Here is a 20,972-nt window from a genome sequence, read left to right as displayed (position 1 = left end):
TTGAATAATGTTATATGTGTATAAAACTATTTTGACTATGTATTCAAAAAATAATCTTGTATCAAAAAAAATTAATCAAGCATTTAAAAAATGTTATATGTGTATAGAAAAAAATCTTGACCATTTATTCAGAAAATATTAATGTTGTATTTAAAAATGTTAAATTGTTTTCAGAAATAATGTTGACCCCATATTAAAAAATGTTGATCTTGTATTTGAAAAATGTTAAACTTGTATTAGAAAAATGTATTATATATAGACCAAAAATGTGTATAAAAAAATAGTGAAAACCAAGAGAAAACATAAAAACCAATGAAAACTAGAAAAAACAAACAAAACCGAAGAAAATCAGTGAAAACCAAAGAAACGGAAGAAACACCTTAGAAACTAAGAACAACTGAAACCTGAAGAATCCGGGAAAGTACATGAGGAAAACACGAAAAATTAACAAAAATAGAAAAGAAAACAAGAAAAATTTTGGTCCCAATAGAAAAGAAACCAAGAAACTCAGTGCAAAAAGGTAAATAAAGAACAAGAAAAACCAAAGGAAAACGATAAAGAAACATTTTTTAAGAAACAAACAAAGAAGAAAAACACTCAATGAAAACCAAGAAACAGATGAAGAAAATTGATGAAAAACAAAGAAAACAAAAACCATGAAGAATCAAAGAAAATTGGTAAAAAAAATGTAAAAATAAAAATAGAAAAATAGAAAACCGCAGAAACAGTAACAAAAACAAAATAAAAAGAAAAAACGAAACAAAACCTAACCAAACCAGTGCAGGAGCGATCAATCCAAGCGAGCGAGCGAGGAGAATAAAATGAGCCGGCCCGATCATATGCAAGAGCGAAATCCCTTCAGACGAGAGCAACTATTGTCTCACTTTAAGCAAGACATAGCTCTCATGGCCTCATGCTTCTGAGGATTTTGTTGTCGCACACGCGCGAGGATTGCGGCCAATATTGTGCCTTCTCGCTGCTGCTTGCCCAGCTTCAATTTTTTCCTCCTTTATTATGTTAGGCTAACTTGATCACTAGCGTAAAGGCCAGTTGTTCTGATGGCTTCTAGAATAAGCCGGAATAAGCTTTCCTCTACCCAACTTATTCTACTAGCCCAACCAATTTTTTTTAGAAGTTTACTAACTTGACTAGTAGTCTTCTAAATTATTTTTTATCGGGCTTTCAGAATAAGCTAGCTAGGGTGCAACTTATTTTAGAAGCCCAAAAAAACTGACCCTAAGGTTTTTTTAGAAAAAAGTCGACACTTGGTTTTCTATAAAAAATCTTGAATTCAAAACATGTTTGTGGATTTAAAATACGTTCACATTCACAAATTTGGAAGAAGTTCACAAATTCAAAAAAGATCATGAATTTGAAGAAAATAATTATGAATTTGAAATACTCACGTTTTCAAAAAATATTTGTGAATTTTGAAACATTCCTGAATTTGGAAAAAGAATCACAGATTTGAAAATTGTAACGCCTCGGCCAAACCCATCGGTTCTAAGACTTTGTGTCTGGGATCTAGACTGGTCCTACAAAACCAATAATAGTCTTTCCTATGCATCTTTTCCTTACTCGTTCGCACCTGAAAACAACTTCTGAGTCGGTCAACCATACTCAAATTGCTCCAAGCCGAGCATTCTTAACTTGGAGATTTCACTCGGATGTGCTCCTAGAAAATAAGGCGCAAACCTCGCAATTCTCTTCCCTCCCCCCAACCTAAGCGGCTATGCCAAATTCTCCCCTCCGGGCTTCATCGGTTAGCCAGTGGACTCGCCTCCCCTCTGCATGCCGCTTCGGCGGCCGTGGTGGGAGGGAAATCCTAGTGCTTCCACTCTGGTTAGTAACTTAGGTTAGTTTTTTTTTGTCCTCGTATACGCGGGATCGGGTGGATGGTGACGCTTCTTCTCCGAGTTTGTCTTCCGGGCGCCGGTACTTCTTGAGCTCGTCCATCTGGTTGTAGTCGACGGTAGGTTCTTGTCGTCTTCTTAGGGTGGTGAGGTTAGGGTTCCCGGTTATGTGCCGAGATTTGGTGTCACGTGCTTTAGATCTATGCAAGAGTTCAAAGGCGACGACCGTGGCTCCAGGGCACGGGTTCTTAGGGCACGCGCATGAGGGCTTTCCGACTGTCATTGATAAGGTCAATCCGGGTTCGATAGAGCGGTGACAGCGGCTCGTTCTGACGGCAATAGTAATCGTTCGGTGGCATCAGAAAGACATGTCTTGGAAAAAAGAAAGTACTGCCATCAACACTGACACCGACGCGGTGGGCAGCAAACCATGAGTCGCTTTTCTAGGTCGTGCGGTGCCAAATGTTTCGCTTTCTGTTGGAACGACGACTGCTCTCGACTCCGTATCCCGTCCGTATCCGCCGCAGCGGCCGGTCCACGCCCACGAGAGCGAGAGCGAGAGCAGAGAGGTCGGTGACCTTCCATTCTTCCGAGCCACCGGAAGCACACAGACGGAGACGGGTTGGCTCGCAGCGTCCGTCACCAACAGAGCGGCGTGCAGCTCAAAGAAAAAGAAAAAGAAAAAACAGAACGGCGTGATCGGACGGACGCGGTCCCGTGCTCCCCCGGCCCGACGGCTGCCAGGCGGCGAGCGACGTGGCGCGCGGGCTCCGCTCGTGTGTCAGACCCAACGTACTTCCTTTCCTTGGACTGTGCTGGACCACGGGACCCCACTCGGCGACTCCTGTTCTGTCTGCCAGGAGACGTGAGGCCGCGGCAGCGCAGGAGAAGACGAGGTAAGAAGAGGCGGCGACGTCTCCGCCCTTCTCTCCCTCCTCCCGCCCCGCCGCCGCCGCCACCGCCCAACCGCCCGGAGTCAGGTACGCACGGCACGGGCCCTCTCCTCTCTCCCCGGTCCCCAGGCCATGCAATTCGCGCCGCTCAGATCCGGGCACGCTTCCTCCCCCGCCGCCGCCCATCTCGCGGGACTCTGTCTTTCGTTTACCTCTCTAATCCCATCGGCGTGATCGCCGCCCGCAAGAGGGGAGCTTTTCCCCACGGAGACGGAACCATTTCTCCTAGGAATCTCGGAAGGAGATGCAGGCATGCACGCACAAGCTCCGCTCTTAATCCTTTTCCGTTGTTAATCTCAACCATTTTCCGTAGTTAATTCTTACGTTTCTCATCTACCTACGATGAGGATCCTCCATTGCTGCCCGGATTCCTTAACCCTCGCGGTTCAGTGCCATCTTTTCGTTCGTGGCGTCTGAGATTGATGACCTCATGCCACTTCCGGCCGCCATTAAGCTCTATTAAACCGCTTTCCATTATTTTACACCCCTCTTGCACCACATGCCCGTAGGATCCCGTTCCAATTGCTTAGCTTCCGTATGGGATAAAGCTAGCACTACTACGTCGTCGCTGAAGCTTGCAATTCAATACTAGCCACTGCTAAAAGATACATTGGGTACTGTTTATTGCTTCTATATTCCTGATGCTGCGTTGGTAATCACCCATTCAACCCCCTTTACCTCCAGGCCGTCCAATTTGCGCGGACGAATATATATCCCCGTCTAAAGCAGATGTCTCTGGCTCAGGCCTCACAGCGTCGTCCCAATTGCCAGATCAAGATTGGTTGAAACTGCCACTTTTGTGTACACACACACACACTATGCAGTACTATTATAAGTATATATCTTTTCTGCAGTCCACTGTTCCCAGGTCTTGATGTTCGTTTACCTTATCTTCTCGTGTTAGTGGCTATGGTCCTTACAAGTGCAATCCTACTGCTGGGAAGATTTCTTACGCCTCCACTAGGCATATTCTTTATGTACTTAAGCGAGCGAGATAGCGCCATTGCCCATTGCAAAGCGTACCTATAAATAACCGCCCCTTGTGTTGTGCTTGCAGCTCATCATCGGCTTGAGGGTGTCATTGGGAGAGAGTGAGTATGAGTGGCCCGAGGCAAGGCTCGTCGCAGCCGCAGTTCATGACTAGCGTCGGGCAGAACAATAACGTCTCAAATGGACCGGGGACTCCTCTCATTGACAGCATAGATGTTGATCAGATTGTTATCCCTGAGGTATGGTACATGTGCTTGATAGTTCTTGATTGGTTTTGAATAAAGAAAGAAAATATATCACCATGGCATGCAGCTAATTTCAAGGGTTATCAGTTAGGCTTAGGCCCACTCTTTCCTCCTACAAGATTGTTCTTGCATGTGCGTCTGATGTACTGGCGTGTATAGAATTTGCAGTTTTTTGACCTCATGTGCCCAAATCAGTTTGTTTGCTGAATTTATTTCTGGACAGTGGATACAGATGAGGAAAACTAACCAACAATTGGTTTTTTTTGTGCTATTGCAGAAAAATAGTTGGAAGAACTTATTTTCATACATAGGGCCCGGTTTTCTCGTCTCTATCGCGTATATCGATCCTGGCAATTGTAAGATTAGCTGGATTTGTTGTTAATTTTATTCCGTCTATTCATTCGCTATCGCTTTCAGCTCATGAAAATAAATTCTGTCCATGTTGCAGTTGAGACGGACCTACAGGCTGGAGCACAATACAAATATGAGGTGTGTCCTTATTTCCCTTGTCTCTAGCATATTTTTGGGTACTGTCCATCCTATCTTTCCTTTAAAGTTGGGAACTCTATGGACTGTACTTCCTTCATCTGCCATTCAGCTATCTCATGATTATATCTACCATTAAGCATGACCATCTTGTTTTGTTGGCAGCTTCTTTGGATCATACTTATCGCGTCATGTGCTGCACTTGTAATTCAATCACTTGCAGCCAGCCTTGGGGTTGTGACTGGTCAGTATTATGAGACATGCAGCACTAGCACTTGATCCTTGTTTCGTTGACCATGTAGTGCTTATATATTTTTTTAAACTTCCGCTGCATGACAGGGAAGCATCTTGCTGAGCACTGCAGGGCTGAATATCCCAAGGTCACAAATTTCATCTTATGGATACTTGCAGAACTGGCTGTAGTTGCGTGCGACATTCCTGAAGGTACTGAAACGTGCAAACGTTGCATTCTAACTGAACTACAGAGCTACCTGGATTCAGTAGTTCAGCCTTTTCGTCTTATTGCAGATGATGTCGTACTATAAAGCAACTCCAAATTTAAAATAGCATTTTGTGATGGGGAAACTGTCAGTTAAAGTTGTAATTTTATCTAACCAGCTTTGGTGGTTGCTTATTCGTTTCAGTAATTGGAACCGCTTTTGCTTTGAACATGCTCTTCAAAATTCCGATATGGTGTGGTGTTCTCATAACTGGGCTCAGCACTCTGATGCTCCTGTTCCTGCAACAATATGGGGTAAGAACATGTCCTTTTTATCTTCACAATATTTTTCACCAGCAAGTATTTTTCTATGAAGTTTAGTTTTGATTCCAGACGTAATTTATTTTCTTGGAAGGGGCGATGTGTCTGTTTTCACTTGTTATATAACAAAACAAACCAGTATTTAAATCTGCTTTTCTAGCAGTTAGCATACATTAGCAGATCATCAGTATTGTATTAGTTCACAAGCACAAGCACTCTCTATATCTCTCTTGTTGCTCATGTTGCATATTGATTTGCTTTGTGCAGGTCCGTAAACTGGAATTTCTGATAGCATTTTTGGTATTCTTGATAGCAACTTGCTTCTTAGTTGAACTTGGGTATTCTAAACCAAATTCTTCAGAAGTTGTGCGAGGCCTTTTTGTTCCTGAAATTAAAGGAGATGGAGCTACAGGTCTTGCTATCTCACTACTTGGTGCTATGGTGATGCCGTAAGCTTCACATCCACCATATTCCCTCAAATATTTCTATAATTTGTGACATCGAACCTTTTTCATGTTTTGATAAAAAAAATGCAGGCACAATCTTTTTCTCCACTCAGCATTGGTACTATCAAGAAAAGTACCAAGATCGGTTCATGGGATCAAAGTAATCTATCTTAACTTAACCTAATGAATATTATCTGATATTCGATGTATAACTGAATTTTTCTATCTGCGTTATTATACTCTTAATTTGATACCTGATGTGTACACCTAATTTGTTTATCCTTGCTGATATGCTCTACTAAATTGAGACTAAACAATTTATGTGTTCCAACTTCCGAGCATATCTTCGTTACTAATTTCAGAAGTACAAGCATGAAGATGACATACATTTGTTTCCACTTTTTTGCAGGAGGCCTGTAGATTCTATATGATTGAAAGTGCATTTGCCCTCACAGTAGCCTTTCTGATCAACATCTCTATCATATCTGTTAGTGGTGCAGTTTGCAGTGCAGATAATTTGAACCCTGAAGACCGGATGAATTGCAATGATCTAGATCTTAACAAAGCTTCATTCTTGTTAAAGGTTGGTCAGATACTTATGGTGTTTGTATTGTTTTATTAGCTGGCGATGTAGACTATGTAGTTCATTTCTGTGACAAGTAATTCGGGACGGAGGGAGTACTATGGTTTCGGCAGGAGTTTTCTGCTAATTAGATGGACATTTGTTGAAAGACGTTGCTGTATACGTCATGTGCTAAGCTGGGCATTTGCAAAGGTCTTATGCAAACCTCCGTATTTTTCTTATTTTGATAAATATGAAACGCTTTCTAATAAAAGAAGTTATCTCTGACTTTGAGGATTTGTCTTTTACTAAATTTTTGTGGAAGTAGTACTCATGCATTAAGGGCTCCCAAATAGACATTCCATATTGCAGTATACATTCTGATCCCATATCGCCTTCTGCCTATTGTTGTAGAATGTCCTCGGAAATTGGAGCTCAAAGGTGTTCGCTATTGCCTTATTGGCATCTGGCCAGAGTTCTACGATTACAGGAACTTATGCAGGACAATATGTCATGCAGGTATTGATCACTTCTATTGCTATTCTTCATTGTTAGCCATATGTTGCAATCTGCAAAGCTTATTGGCACACCATATCTTGTTTCTAATGCATGAAGGCTCAAAATATATCACGAATGTTAATAACAGAGGTGACAAACTGACCTTGTTGTGCGATTGTTACAACATTTAGTATCTTATTGAGCTTTATGTAGGTTTGATGTTGAAAGTAATTATGTTTTGAATGTATTCTCGTATTGATGTTCCATCTTTTCTTGTTTGAATAAATTGTGAATAAAATGAGCAGGAAAGTTAGAAAACATGGTGTATCTACCATTGGTGTTGCAGGCTTAATCAAGCTAAACTAGATTGTGGATAAAATGTGTAGAGATGGTAGTAAGCTTCGGGCAAAATATATGACTGAGATTGCCCTGCTTTTTTCTTCCAAGTCTTTTATCTGTATAATGAAAAATTACATATTCCAGTTATATGAATTTCGATCTAATAGAGGTTGACCTTTACTCTTTTCTTACACCAGGGGTTTCTGGACCTTCGGATGACGCCCTGGTTACGGAACCTTCTAACTAGGTCCCTGGCAATTGTGCCTAGTCTGATTGTGTCACTAATTGGCGGTTCCTCGGCAGCTGGGAAGTTGATTATCATTGCTTCGGTAATCACTGAAACTCTGTTCTTAACATCACATTGCTGACGATCTTTGCTTCGGTGCATTGCACATGCAGTCACACTGTTCATTTCCTAAGTCTACTTCTAATTAATTCCCTACTGCTGTATGCAGATGATTCTGTCATTTGAACTTCCTTTTGCTCTAGTACCACTCCTGAAATTCACCAGCAGCAAAACAAAGATGGGGCCACACACAAATTCAAGATTCGTAAGTCGTTCATCGCACAATTTGGGTATACACAATGATGCTGCAGCAATCCAATTATACTCATAATAGCGCGTCCAATTTCCATTCCAATGCAGATTGCCGTGCTCACATGGGCGATCGGCTCCTTCATCATGGTCATCAACATCTACTTCCTGATAACGAGCTTCGTCAGGCTGCTTCTTCACAGCGGACTATCCACCGTCTCCCAGGTGTTCTCCGGGATATTCGGGTTCCTCGGCATGCTGATATACATCGCCGCGATCCTCTACCTCGTCTTCAGGAAGAACAGGAAGTGTACCTTGCCATTGCTCGAGAGCGACGCGAAGCTTGGGGACGCAGGCCACACCGAGGGAGAAGGTTCTCTGGGTCATCTTCCGCGGGAGGATATCTCCAGCATGCAGCTTCCTCATCAGCGCGCTGCGTCTGATTTGGACTAGCCGAAGTAGCCGCAGTGAGGAAACTAGATATGTTTTCTGATCATGGTGATGATGCAGTAGCTGCATAACTGAACAGTTAGGTGTCATCAGGTATTGATGCAGATAACCGAAGTGATTTTATAGTGGCCGAATTAAAATCTTTCTTACGGAAATGGATAGTTGGTATAGTTGCCAATAATTTTCGGCGGTACTGCCGATTGTAGACAAGTGGGTCTCTATTATATCTAGAAAGAGAAAAAGAATGAATTTCATCTGCTGGCGACACGCTTTACCCAAGTTAACAGAATGGTCCAACTATGTCACATCTACAGTAGACGTGAGATAAGAGAGATAATACCTCACATCTAACATGACGTCATCTACTTTGTGGCCCCTCCCTTGCCATTGACAACGATCAGTTCCTTCCTCCCGTTGACAACTTCATACCCCCAACCAATGGCGAATCTAGGAAGAAAATGAAGGGCAGGCTAAAGTCAATAGCGAGAAAACTCCCAAAACACTACTTAAAAATGATGTCCTAACCTTGTTGATAAGCTCAGAATCTCCCAAATCACTACTTAAAACATGTAGTATTAACTAGATTTTTTCTAGGATTTTTGAAAAAATATATGAAATTTTGAACCAAAATTTTAATTTATCTTGCAAAATAATCATTATCTCCCCATCTTGTTGTCCATATAAGTTGGAGGAGGGATTACAATCAGTCAATCACAATAGTTAAGGGAAGGGTATCTGGGTTCAGATTAGCTGTGATAGGTTCAGGTTCAGTGCCAGTACATACATGCATAACCATATAAGTTGCATTGGACACTAAATTAGTTAACAGTACATGAACAAGTGATTACAGTAGATAGAGGCTGGGCATTCGTGTATGGTGCCTGTTCGGTGTACGTGTGTGGCGTTGTGTGTTTGCTACTCGATAGTAGATGTACTATTGAGCTGTGATGAAAGTACTAGTAAAAATTATTGTTATTTGGAGGGTAGGCTTGAGCCTGTTTAAGCCCTCCTAGTAGACTCGCCGTTGGTTTTCTTCCGGTTGTTTGTTTGTTTGTCGCGGCCCAGCCCAAACCACCCCATGCCCCCAACGGACCTTGTGGATAAAGGCCCTAAAGTTTAATGTGGGCCTTCTACTTCTGGATAAATGCCTTACAGATACTTTACTTGTCAAACAAGCTTGGATGGGGAAGAAGTGGACAAAAACCCAGACAGGGTTTAGGAGGGGAATATTTTGCAAGTTAGCCTTTTGGCTCTTTGTGTTTCTAGTATAATTGATTTTTCTTTTTAGTTTAGTTTTTGTGTGTCTTACATGATGGCACTCTAAGCATGTGTTTTCTTCAGTTGTTTCTCAAGGTACCAAAATCTGGAAATGTCAAATCAATGCTCTAGCTGTCATCAACCTAAGGGATCTTGTCGTTGATCAGATTGGAGAACGAGAGCATTCAAAGCATTGATGATTGAAGGTTTTGAAGAATTAATAGTAATTGTTTATTTTTTTAGCTTTTTTACAACCTTTTTTGCTTGTGTTTTCAATGTGTTTTTTCCTTAAATCTCAAGAAAATCATGAGGTGGTGCCCTGCTTTTTAGAGAAACTTTGAATAGCCATGTGGATCTTTTTATGGAAGCTCGGAGTGCTCATGGTCAAAGTTACGACTTTTTTTTAGAGAAGCACAATGCAAAGACATACATCTACGACTCTTTTTGGAGAGCATTTGTGCAAGCACATAGTATAGAGCTAGGTGATATCGTTCATTTTGATCCCGTTGCTTGGGGTAACTTATTTAACGTTGAGGTGTTTGATGAAGGGGGGATCAAAAGATGGATGATTACAATCCTGGTATAACTTGTGTCTTCACTTTTCAAAGCCATTTTTATCTTCTTTTAATTTTTTTTGTTTATATAGAAGAACCTTTTTTTTAAACATTCATGTTTTTTTCCTGTTCTCACAAGCATAATGCTAGTACCCGACGATGTACGTGTTATATTTAAAGATATTATCTTCACATACAGGCGTAGACTTGCAGATGATATTGTGCGAGGACTTGTTGGCACTCTTACAAGGTGGCATAGGGTTGTCCACGACCTTCTTATTAAAGAAAGTGAGATCCCTATAGGTGATTATTTTGCCATATGCTGACCCACGAAGACACTGAAGGTTGCCTCTAAAATTTATATAGACATACTAGTTGATGATCTCAATTGAAGGTTGCCTCTAAAATTTATATAGACATACTAGTTGATGATCTCAATTGAAGGTTGCCTCTAAAATTTATATAGACATACTAGTTGATGATCTTCAGTGTCTTCATGGGTCAGCATGTGGACAAAATGATCATCGATTGGGGCCCCGGTTTCTTTATTAAGAAGGTCATGGCCAACCCTGTGCCGCCTTGTAAGAGTGCCAACAAGTCCTCCCACAACATCATCTGCAAGTTTATGCATGTCTGTGAAGATAATATCTTGAAATATAACACACACATCGTCAGACACTAGCATTATGCCTGTGAGAAAAAAGATGAATGTTTTTAAAAAGATTATTCTATATAGACAATAAAAAATTAATAAGAAAAGAAAAAAAATGAGTCTGAAAAAATGAAGACAAAAAATATACCAAGATTGCAATCATCCATCTTTTGATCCCCCTCTCCATCAAACACCTCAACGTTAAATAAGTTACCCCAAGCAACAGGATCAAAATGAACAATATCACCTAGCTCTATACTACGTGCTTGCACAAATGCTCTCAAAAAAGCGCGGCAGATGTATGTCTTTGCATTGTGCTGCTCTATAGAAAATGTCGTAACTTCGACATGAGCACTCCGAGCTTCCATGAAAAGATCCACATGGCTATTCAAAGTTTCTCTAAAATAGTACGGCACCACTTGATGATATTTTTTAGTCTTTTTTTAATAAAAGCTTTTAAAACACAAGAAAAAGGGCTGTAAGAAAAAGCTAAAAAAATGTTAAACAATTACCATTAATTCTTCAAAACCTTCAACCATCGATGATTTGAATGATTACATTCTCTTATCTAATCTACAACAAAATTCCTTAGGTTGATGATAGATAGAGCATTGATTTGCCATTTCCAGATTTTGGTACCTTGAGAAACAACCGAAGAAACACACATGCTTAGAATGCCATCATGTAAGACACACAGCAACTTAAAAAAAAAATCAATCATACTAGAAACACAAAAAAAGGGGTTTTATCATTTATAAAATATTCCCCTCCTATCTTCGTGTTGTTGGTGACACCAATAGAATGCAACTACAAAAAAAGCTCGGAGGAGTATTGCTTAGATTGGTGCCATCGCAAAACGAGTAATGTATTTATAGAGGATAGATGCGGGAGACGTTGTGTTGATTGTGAGGTTGTGGAAATTTCTATTGATTCTCAAAACATAATTGGTCAAAACCCCAAAAAATGAATGGTGCTCCCCTCTCGCACCCCCCTCCCCCCCCCCCTTTCCACTTTTACTTTGCTTGATGGCCGATGAATGCGATGGACTAAATCCAAATGTGAAAAAAAAGATTAATATAAAGAAGACTGGTTGCCGGTTCCTATTCATGCATGGCTATCGGTTTTGACCATCACGCAGAAACCTCCATCATTATCATCAAAATAACATACTCCCTCCCTTCCTAAATACAAGTCTTTGTAGAGATTCTATTATGAACCACATACGAATGTATATAGATACATTTTAAAGTGTAGATTCACTCGTTTTGCTCCATATATAGTCTATAATGAAATCTTTACAGAGACTTATATTTAGAAACGGAGGGAGTATAATGAAAAAATGTGGGGGAGTATGACCAGCTCCCGGATTGATTCCCGGGCTTGCAACTAGGTTAAAAAAATCAACACTATGTGTTAACTGTTTTGCATATAGAAATTGGGGTTTCAACTGGAACAAAAACCTTTGACAAAATGCACAACATCATCATTACTACTGGTTCATGATCATCGTCATCATGAACCAGCACCATCAAACCTATGAACAAAAAACATATGAGAAGATAAAAATTCCTCTAGCAATGGTGGTCGATGGCAGTGCAGCTCTGATCCGCTCCGCGGCCTAATTTCTGTGTAATTTCATTGAAGATTTAAAATTTTCATTAATTTTGATACATACTGAAACGATTGCCCCTCTGGTCAAAATATTCCAGTAATTTTGGTAGTACATACAGATTCAAATTATTTTAAATTATTTTTAGTATTTTAAAAAAATTGGTTGGATCTCTTTTAAATTCAGTTGGAAATTTTGGTCCTTTGGACAAAATGAAAACCGAAATCAGTGAATTTCATTGAAATTCGATGATTTCGGCAAAAGCTGAAATACTTCCGAAACTAAAATTTCCTTGGGCACGCCCCGGCAGGTCGCACTGACCGTTTGTGATACGAGAAATGCTTCAGTTTATTGATGAACTGAAAGCCGTTCAACGTCAAAAACATCAATTATTCATGAACTATCTAAATAATCATGCCATTATACCCTCATTTACGAATTGAAGCCATTCATCTGGGCTTTAATTACTTGTCTTTATTCAATTAATATTGTGCTCCAAATCACAGACTGCTTAAATCTTTAATAGGACATGGCTACGTTCAGCTCGAACTCCTCCCCGACGACCAGCGACAGCCCGCCGACGTGGGCGACGCCGCCGAGTCCTCCTGCGTTCTGGTACCGTGTGCCGGCTTCCGCGCTCGAGTCCACCTCCGCGCCGTTGACGTGGACGGTGAGCTTCTTCGGCGCCGCCGGCGACCGGTGGCCCATGAGCACCACCTTGCTGATCACCAGCGTCCTGCTCTGTGCGTACGAATTGTGCACCACCTCCGACCTCACTTTGATGGCCCCGTCGCTCCCTGTCGCGCAGCTGAACTTTACCAGGCTCCAATCGCTTCTGCCGCCCATCTCCGGCGACTCGCCGTCGTCCAGGAAAAGGTCCCCGCTGGCCGTGCCGTCCTCCGTGAGCGCGACCAGGAGGTGGAACGCGGTCCGGCGGGCGCGCGACGTCGTCAGCGCGCTCTGCTGCAGCGGCAGGACAGTGCCGCCGGCCACGTGCACGTTCACCGTGTCGGCCGGCGCCGGGAGCGTGACGCGCTGACCGGTCTTCGTGGCGACGGCGAGGGAGTAGTCGTAGAGGCTGAACCACCGGCCCGCGGGGAAGTAGGCGTCGACGGTGGTGGCGCCCGGCTCGAGCACCGGCGAGACGAGCACGCCGCGGCCGAGCAGGAACTGCCTGTCCACGCCGTACGTGGCGACGTCCTGCGGGTAGGAGAAGAAGAGCGGCCGCGCGATGGGCGCCCCCGTCGTGTGCGCCTCGTACATGAGCGTGTAGAAGTAAGGAAGCAGCTGATACCGGAGCCCGAGCGCCTTCCTCGCCGACGCCGCCACCGACGGCCACAGGTACAGCTCTCGCCGGACGGTGAAGATCGCCGAGTGGTCCCTCGAGAACGGGTAGAAGGCGCCGAGCTGGATCCACCGACCGCAGAGCTCCTCTGTCGTGTTGTTATTGAAGCCGCAGATGTCGGCGCCGATCATGGGCATGCCGAACAGGCCGAAGCTGAGCATGGTGTTGATGGAGTAGCGGAGGTCGCCCCACGTGGCGGCGTTGTCCCCCGTCCAGTGCGCCGTGTACCGGCCGGAGCCGACGAAGGTGGACCTGCTGAGCACGAAGGGGCGGCGGCCGGTGTCCCTCAGCAGCGCGCGGTGCGTGGCGCGGGCCTCCAGGAGGCCGAAGAGGTTGTGCGCGTCGTACTCGGTGACGCCGCCGTAGTGCACGGCGGAGGCCGGCACCGTCTTGTTGTTGATGGGGCGGTGGTCGCCGTGGTTGTTGATCCGGTACGGCGGGTCGTCGAGCGCGTTCATCGGCTCCGGGTCGTAGAAGTTGGAGATCTCGTTCATGTCGATCCACAGCCCGTCGACGGGGATGGTCCGGCGGAAGAGGGAGATCTCCCGCGCCCAGAACTCGGCGGCGCTCGGGTGCATGAAATCCGGGAAGTAGACGTCGCCCGGCCACACGTTGCCGAGGAAGTTGGTGCCGTTCCGCTTCAGGAAGATGTCCTGCTGCATCCCGCGGACGAACGTCCCGTACGTCGCGTCGATGCGGATCCCTGTCATCATCATCATCAAATCAAATCCCATCAAATAAATCAGCAACGGTGCCACCATTTTTACAGTTCCATTTTGCTGCTACATTTGATCGTGTCGTGTGTGTGACCTGGGTCTAGGATGAGGACGTATTTCTGGGCGTTCCGGTGAAGACGGTCGACGAACGGCCGGAGCTCGGCGGCGGTGAAGTTGACGCGGTCCAGGGTGAAGTCCTTGAAGCCGTCCATGTAGTCGATGTCCGTCCACATGACCTCCAGCGGGATCTTGGCCTTGGCGTAGCCGGCCACCACGCGCTCCAGGTCAGACACGTTCAGGTACCCGTACCGGCACTGGTGGAACCCTGCAACCAAAAGTTCATTCAGATGGAAGAAGAAACAGAGGATGCAGAGTGCAGAGTACAAGCAGATGAAGGGCAATGTTGCGGCGTACCGAAGGACCAGTATGGCATGGGGGCAGGGCGGCCGATGAGCTGGGTGTACTGGTCGACGACGGCGAGCGGGGAGGGGCCGGCGAAGAAGTAGAAGTCGAGGACGCCGCCGATGACCTTGTAGGTGACGTAGGACCCACCGTAGAGCACGTCCATGCCGTTGCTGCTGAGCAGGAGCACGCCGTGCGCGGTCCCCGGCGGCCGCACGTCCATGTAGAAGGGGTGCGAGCCGTAGAGGTTGAGGTCCACGTTGGCCGCGCCGATGTCGGCGTTCCAGAGCGTGAAGGTGTCGTTGTGCCGCAGCCGGAAAGAGCCCTTCGTCTGCTCGCCAAGCCCGTACAGCGACGCCCGGCCGGCCGGCAGCGCCGACGTCACCTCCAGGTACTTGTCCCGGAAGACGAGGCCGGGGGCGGTGTCGAAGAGCACGTCGCCGGTGGAGCGGCGGGACACGGTGAAGCGGAACGGGGAGGCGTGGACGGTGAGGACGAGGTCGGAGCCCGCGGCGGAGAGGACGCGGCTGCCCTGGAGCGGCGTCGAGGAGGCGGGCGGCGCGTCGTGGAGGACGTCCTCCGGCGCCGGGCGCGGGATGATGTCCTGCGGCACCTCCCATCGCGGGTGGTCGGCGTCGGTGATGCGCACGCGCAGCCGGCTGTCCGTCTCGAGGCTGCCACCGGCATCACAAATGAAATGGTGAGTGAACGGACAAGTAAGGTAATTACAAGTGGAATGTCACAGCGGTCGCATGGCCTAATGGATAAGGCGCTCGCCTCCGGAGCGGGAGATTCTGGGTTCGAGTCCCAGTGTGATCGGTCACTGTAATGTTTTTTGCCCCTTTCCGTGTACGCCTACAGTTTTTTTTTCTCATAGGAACTTCTACGTCAGCGTCTCGGCGATCCTTGAACTCGAAAAAATATCACGAGCAGAATTGGCACATTTTTCTGAAGGAACAGCAATCCTAATGACTAGTCCAGACGGACGATCAAACTAATCACTGCCCATGCTACCTACTCCCGGCAAGAGTGAGAGTTCAAGATCAACTCAAGCCACGAAGCTGAGGCTCATCAAGTCACCATACTCCCTAATTAAGACGCCGTATACTTGCCTTGCAGTGAGGCGGAGCCTCTGGGCACCAGCCCCGAGCGCCGCGTCCGCCGGCGTCTCGTCGGCGAGCGCAAGCTCCAGCCGCGCCGACAGAGCGCTCCCCGACTGGGTCAGCGACACGACGTCGTACCCGCCGCCGCCGTCATCGCCCCTCGTCGAGGCGACGGTCAGGGGGAGGAGGACGACGAGGAGGAGGAGCACGAGGGGTGGATAACAGCTAGCTGCCGCGGATGGCGTCGCCATCGGAGCACGCGGAGGGACGGGAGGCACCAGTGTGCAGTGCAGCGCGAGGAGGCCGGCCGGGCCAGCTAACAGTGAGTGCAGGAAAGATCGGGGGGCTTTGCCAATAAATAATCGGCATCGACCAGCCGAGCCAATCATCCGGTCAGGGATGGATAGCGATTTTGTCGGTGAAAAATAATTAAAACAGATCCTTGGTTTCTTCAGAGGAAGGACACAGGTCAGCTCAACTGACACAGCACGGCGCTCTCGACCGGTCTATTCTCAGCAGATCACGAACACGATACGCGATGTGCCCCTTTGAATATTGCTTCCTGGACTGATTAATTGGCAGCGAAAGGCCCTGAGCTTTCGGTTTTGCAGGCTGGAGGGCGAACAGCATAAATTTTACTGCAGTGTGTACTTCCGTAACGTGCATTGGCTTGACGTGGTATCAACTGTATCAGTGCGCTAAATGGAATCAACTCGTAATGTTAATCGCACAGTTTAGTTTCTCATGTTTAGAAGAGTATTAGAGCTGCTAAAACTTGCCACAGTCACATACGAAATAGTATAAATTGCTATTTGTACCGACTGAAAAGTTAATCAGACAGAAAAGAGCAATCCACGGACAAATCTGAATAGCAGGGTCTGGGCAGATCGAAGATAGCGCCAATAATTTCGATCGGTTTTGGAAAAGACAGAGAAGAGCAATCCACGGACAATCTGAATAGCAGGGTCTGGACAGATGGAAGATAGCGCCAATAATTTCGATCGATTTTGGAAAAGAAATGGTGGAGGATCTGTTTCTATAAATGGATTCCTGACAAGATCATATGCGTGCAAGTTGTTGGCTACAGTGGTTTCAGCATCGCATCGTGTCAATAGCTAAAAGATCCGGATAACAATAATTAATCTGTGCCTTTGAGTTATTGTTTAATCTATAATATACTACTCCAGTATTAGTATTTTCCTGCAAGTAGCTTTTTTTTTTTGCGGGGATTCCTGCAAGTAGCTGTTGGCCTGGTTCACTGGTGGTGAGTTTGGTGGACACAAATGGTGTTCATTACGTAATCTGAATTGTGTTTATTTTTGTAAGCATATACTATGGTAATAGTACCTCTGTTTCTAAATGTAAGACAATTTGACAGTTTAAATTGAATTGACCCCAAAAAAATGTTTAAATTGAATTGTCAAAGCGTCTTATATTTAGGAACAGAGGGTGTAGCTTCAAACGCCCATCTTGGCTTAAACTTTTGTGGCCTTTATGGGCTTACTTAGGTCGGACGCTCTCCCTGGGCCTTTTATCTAAAAGAAAGTATAATTCGACTAGCAGAAAGACAAAATTGCAACTTTGCTTACTCGAAAGGAAATTTGCACTTCTATAAAAGGATGCAATTGGGTGTAAGAGCAAGTTGGCTTCTCACTGAAATTTCATTTTTCTATATCAGATGAGTTCAAAGAAAATCATAGTCAACTTGGACAGAGACGGTCCAAAAATGTCATTGAATTGGCCCACGTACACAAAAAATTAGAATTGTTCTAGTAAGGAAGGGTGTGTAGGGTAACCATGCAAACGTTATCCTTCAATTTCAACGTCTTTGTAGGATTCTCTCTTAAGAAGTAACAAAATAAATGAAAAACAATAAGAACATTCAGATGTTGAAGTAAGTGTAGTCTAGATGATTCGGGGATTTAGGGTGTAATCATATATACCTAAATAGTTTATTTTTGCGGCAATTTATACCTAAATAGTTGATACTACTTCTATTTCTTTCGATATGCACATATGTCACCTTCACCACACACGCCATCTCATTAATTGTTTTCTTTCTTTTCCAATTTTCAGTTGCTCGCTCCATCCTCACTATTTTATTTTTCCTACCCATGCAACTTATCCACATCAATAAGTATTGCATGTTTATTTCCATAAATTTGTACCGATTTGTCTATTCACCTAAGTCATCCAACTCAAAAAGTCATGAAAGTTTGCCACATCATCAACATACCATCTCATCGTAGTCTATCCTCACAATTTATAACTAATTTTCCTATTTATGCAACCCATTCACGTCAATAATCATGTATGTCTATCACTTCATCAACATGTCATCACATCATAGTTAATTCTCGTAATTTATCCACATCGGCAGTCTACCAATTCTAGCATTTGGTCCCGCTGCAGCGCGCGGGCTATCTTCTAGTTTAAAAGTCCGTAGTCGTGTGATGAAACGTAGACTCCGAAAAGTGGCAAGGGGTTGAAAAGTGGACGTCTCATCCTTAAAAATGAAGGCATATAATTTGCGGTACCGGACAGAGCTACTTGCAATATTGTTCCGTTTTGAAAGAAACAATGTGTAGTCTGGAACTATACGGACCATGCTCGCATATATCTCCGATAATGTGAGTTTGTGACCACCTTATCAGCAGCGCCTTATTTTGTTGGCTTTCCTTTGGACGGCAAGGGTTGTGCACTTGTGCGAGCATGCATACATGGGCCAAAAGATGGCGACGGTACGCGTACGTAACGTACGTGACATATCATCTACTCCTACTACAGTGTAGCTGCCTTTTGCCTTGTGGCCGTTCGTTGATACCGATGGATGATACGGGTGTGTGCGTGACATCCCATCTACCAGCGTAGCTGACTGTTCTTTGATAGATGCCGGCCCGTGCGGTGCGGTGCGAGCGGAGCACATGTCTTTGGATTGTCTTCGTTGTATTGTAGCTTAGCCCTGGGTCAGGACCAGAAGCATTAGATTTCTAGCGCAGAGAATCAACTCTGTAGACTTGGGCTAAGACAGTGGTCACGCTCGATCGTGAGTAATCCGACACGCGGACTGGACACGAATCAGTACTTACTACGGATTAGATTCTCCCCACTACACGAGGTCCACACCACGCTTGTCTTGTGCAGAAAAAAAGTAATCCAGCATGCGTTGCGTTGAACTTTTATGTCTGAATGAATGAATGAACGTACCTGGCGTACACGGCGAGCCTCTGCACGTCGCCGGTGGACGACACGCCGACGGTGGCGGCGGCGGCCTCGGCGCGCAGCCGCCTCCCTCCCTCGTCCACCGCGACGCGGGCAACACGGTATCCGCCGGCGGCGAGCTGCTGCTCCTCCTTGGACGAGCACAGGCGGGACGCGAATAAGCAGAGACACAGGCAGAGGAGCAGCAGCGACCGCGTCGCCATCGGGTCGGGTTGGTGTGTGGGTGCCGGCCTTGCGCTTGTCGCTGTGTCGATCGTGGAGCGATGGCACATGTACTTATAGAATCCTCGGCCGTCCAAATGGACCAATCGGGGCCGCTTTGGTTGGCCGGTTGGTTTGGTGCCATGCATGGCATGGCATGGGGGAGACGCGAGGGATCAAGGAATCCGGCCGTTGCCGGGCACCGCCCAGGGCAACGGTATGGCGCGGTACCGGTCTTCCTTCCAGAGCCCTCGGCGGCGGCTGCGATCGATGCATCGGGGCCGGTGCCGGCGATAAGATCCAGTGGGCGGTTCCTTGCCGCAACGGTGGCGCGCGGGGCGAGTGGTCTACGGGCGAGCACGTCGTGCGCAGACTCCCGCTGACCGGCCCGCCTCCTCTTCTCTGTGTGCGTTTCTTAATCCATTCAATTCAATCTATCCTCCGTGCAAGATATGCTAGGCTGGCGCGTATTTCGAGCGTATACGGCAGCGTGGATTTTTCTAAAGGCCACACATTTTCTCTGGCTCGACGTGCACGTAACATTTGGATGAGCCCTCGTGCATCTTGCATCTGTAAGAGGATCTACAGCCGGACTAGAACAAATCCGGAACCTCAAACGCATGTGGATCCGCCGGGGTTTGTCTGCAGGCAGTGACTAATCAGTTCTTAAATATGCTCATCTGCATCTGGATACCTCATACTTAAATCTGAGTACTAGAAATTTTAAATCCATACAAAAACATGCAAAGGATAAAATCCTTGTAATACGTAGATCAACTACCCTAGTCCTCGTTGGAGATGTCCACTATCTCTGTGCCCGGCTCCTGGTACATGGGCGGCAACCATAGCTCCGGCTCCTTCGCGTCGGCCTCCGCTTCAACCTTGTCAAAGAGCGCGTCGGTCGCCGCCCTTTCCTGCCGGATGAACTGCCGGTTGGCCTCTATATAGGCCTCATCCTAGATGGACTATGATATTTGCTTGAACTACGTCAGTATTTCCCCAAAGAAGAAGAGATGATGCAGCACAACAACGGTAGGTATTTCCCTCAGTGATGAGATCAAGGTTATCGAACCAGTAGGAGAACCATGCACACTACATAAACATCATGTGCACACAAACAACAAATACTCGCAACCCGACGTATTAAAGGGGTTGTCAATCCCTTTCGGGTAACGGCGCCAGAAATTGGCAAAATGACGGGAGAAAGTTGTAATAGATTGAATAGATCGCAAATAAAATAAAGTGCAGCAATGTATTTTTGTATTTTTGGATTAATAGATCTGAAAATCAAATCAAATAAAAATGGATCGCAAAGGCAAATATAATAAAGAAGAGACCTGGGGGCCGTAGATTTCACTAGTGGCTTCTCTTGATAAAAATAGCAAAAGGTGGGTAAACAAATTACTGTTGGGCAATTGATAGAACTTCAAATAATCATGACGATATCCAGGCAATGATCATTATATAGGCATCATGGCCAAGATTAGTAGACCGACTTCTGCCTGCATCTACTACTATTACTCCACACATCGACCGCTATCCAGCATGCATCTAGTGTATTAAGTTCATGGAGAAACGGAGTAATGCAATAAGAACGATGACATGATGTAGACAAGATCTATTTATGTAGAAATAGACCCCATCTTGTTATCCTTAATAGCAACGATACATACGTGTCGATTGCCCTTCTGTCACTGGGATCAAGCACCGTAAGATCGAACCCATCACAAAGCACCTCTTCCCATTGCAAGATAAATAGATCAAGTTGGCCAAACAAAACCCAAATATGGGAGA

The 20,972-nt window shown here is 45.5% G+C and overlaps 2 protein-coding genes and 1 non-coding gene across 6 annotated transcripts; 2 read left to right on the top strand and 1 right to left on the bottom strand.

Annotated features, from left to right (window-relative positions):
• Positions 1–2,503: 2,503 nt before the first annotated feature.
• Positions 2,504–8,371, top strand: LOC109760098 (metal transporter Nramp3). 3 transcript variants are annotated; one of them, XM_020318937.4, is made up of 14 exons: positions 2,504–2,833; positions 3,864–4,035; positions 4,319–4,397; positions 4,490–4,530; positions 4,693–4,771; positions 4,867–4,971; positions 5,172–5,281; positions 5,555–5,736; positions 5,824–5,893; positions 6,143–6,316; positions 6,710–6,814; positions 7,330–7,461; positions 7,588–7,683; positions 7,779–8,371. In XM_020318937.4, exons 2-14 carry the CDS (start codon positions 3,904–3,906, stop codon positions 8,118–8,120), a joined length of 1,647 nt encoding a protein of 548 aa, XP_020174526.1. In that variant the 5' UTR covers positions 2,504–2,833; positions 3,864–3,903; the 3' UTR covers positions 8,121–8,371. The 3 variants fall into 3 exon arrangements, with proteins under 3 accessions (XP_020174526.1, XP_073361357.1, XP_073361358.1); XM_073505256.1 differs by having other exon boundaries at positions 2,541–2,749; XM_073505257.1 differs by lacking the exon at positions 2,504–2,833 and adding an exon at positions 3,488–3,641.
• A 4,249-nt stretch (positions 8,372–12,620) lies between these two features.
• Positions 12,621–19,240, bottom strand: LOC109760097 (alpha-glucosidase). Of its 2 annotated transcripts, none has more exons than XM_020318936.4 (4): positions 18,963–19,240; positions 14,665–15,326; positions 14,345–14,575; positions 12,621–14,237 (listed from the first exon to the last, which is right to left on the bottom strand). In XM_020318936.4, exons 1-4 carry the CDS (start codon positions 19,178–19,180, stop codon positions 12,709–12,711), a joined length of 2,640 nt encoding a protein of 879 aa, XP_020174525.2. In that variant the 5' UTR covers positions 19,181–19,240; the 3' UTR covers positions 12,621–12,708. The 2 variants fall into 2 exon arrangements, with proteins under 2 accessions (XP_020174525.2, XP_020174524.1); XM_020318935.3 differs by lacking the exon at positions 18,963–19,240 and adding an exon at positions 15,765–16,080.
• On the top strand, positions 15,399–15,471 carry TRNAR-CCG (transfer RNA arginine (anticodon CCG)). Its single transcript has one exon. It is a non-coding gene; the product is annotated as a tRNA-Arg (tRNA).
• Positions 19,241–20,972: the final 1,732 nt, after the last annotated feature.

This window comes from Aegilops tauschii, chromosome 7 (genome assembly GCF_002575655.3).
Source record: "Aegilops tauschii subsp. strangulata cultivar AL8/78 chromosome 7, Aet v6.0, whole genome shotgun sequence".
NCBI classification, from domain to species: Eukaryota; Viridiplantae; Streptophyta; class Magnoliopsida; order Poales; family Poaceae; genus Aegilops; species Aegilops tauschii.
The sequence above is the reverse complement of the archived record's forward strand: the minus strand, read 5'-3'. Positions and strand labels throughout refer to the sequence as shown.

Coding starts and splice junctions, on each gene's coding strand:
- LOC109760098 (XM_020318937.4), top strand. CDS start 3,904: ATGAGTGGCCCGAGGCAAGGCTCGTCGCAGCCGCAGTTCATGACTAGC. Junction 4,398..4,489: donor GTATATCGATCCTGGCAATT/GTAAGATTAGCT, acceptor TCCATGTTGCAG/TTGAGACGGACCTACAGGCT. Junction 4,972..5,171: donor TGCGTGCGACATTCCTGAAG/GTACTGAAACGT, acceptor TATTCGTTTCAG/TAATTGGAACCGCTTTTGCT.
- LOC109760097 (XM_020318935.3), bottom strand. CDS start 16,006: ATGGCGACGCCATCCGCGGCAGCTAGCTGTTATCCACCCCTCGTGCTC. Junction 14,576..14,664: donor CATGCCATACTGGTCCTTCG/GTACGCCGCAAC, acceptor TTTTGGTTGCAG/GGTTCCACCAGTGCCGGTAC. Junction 14,238..14,344: donor CGTCCTCATCCTAGACCCAG/GTCACACACACG, acceptor TGATGATGACAG/GGATCCGCATCGACGCGACG.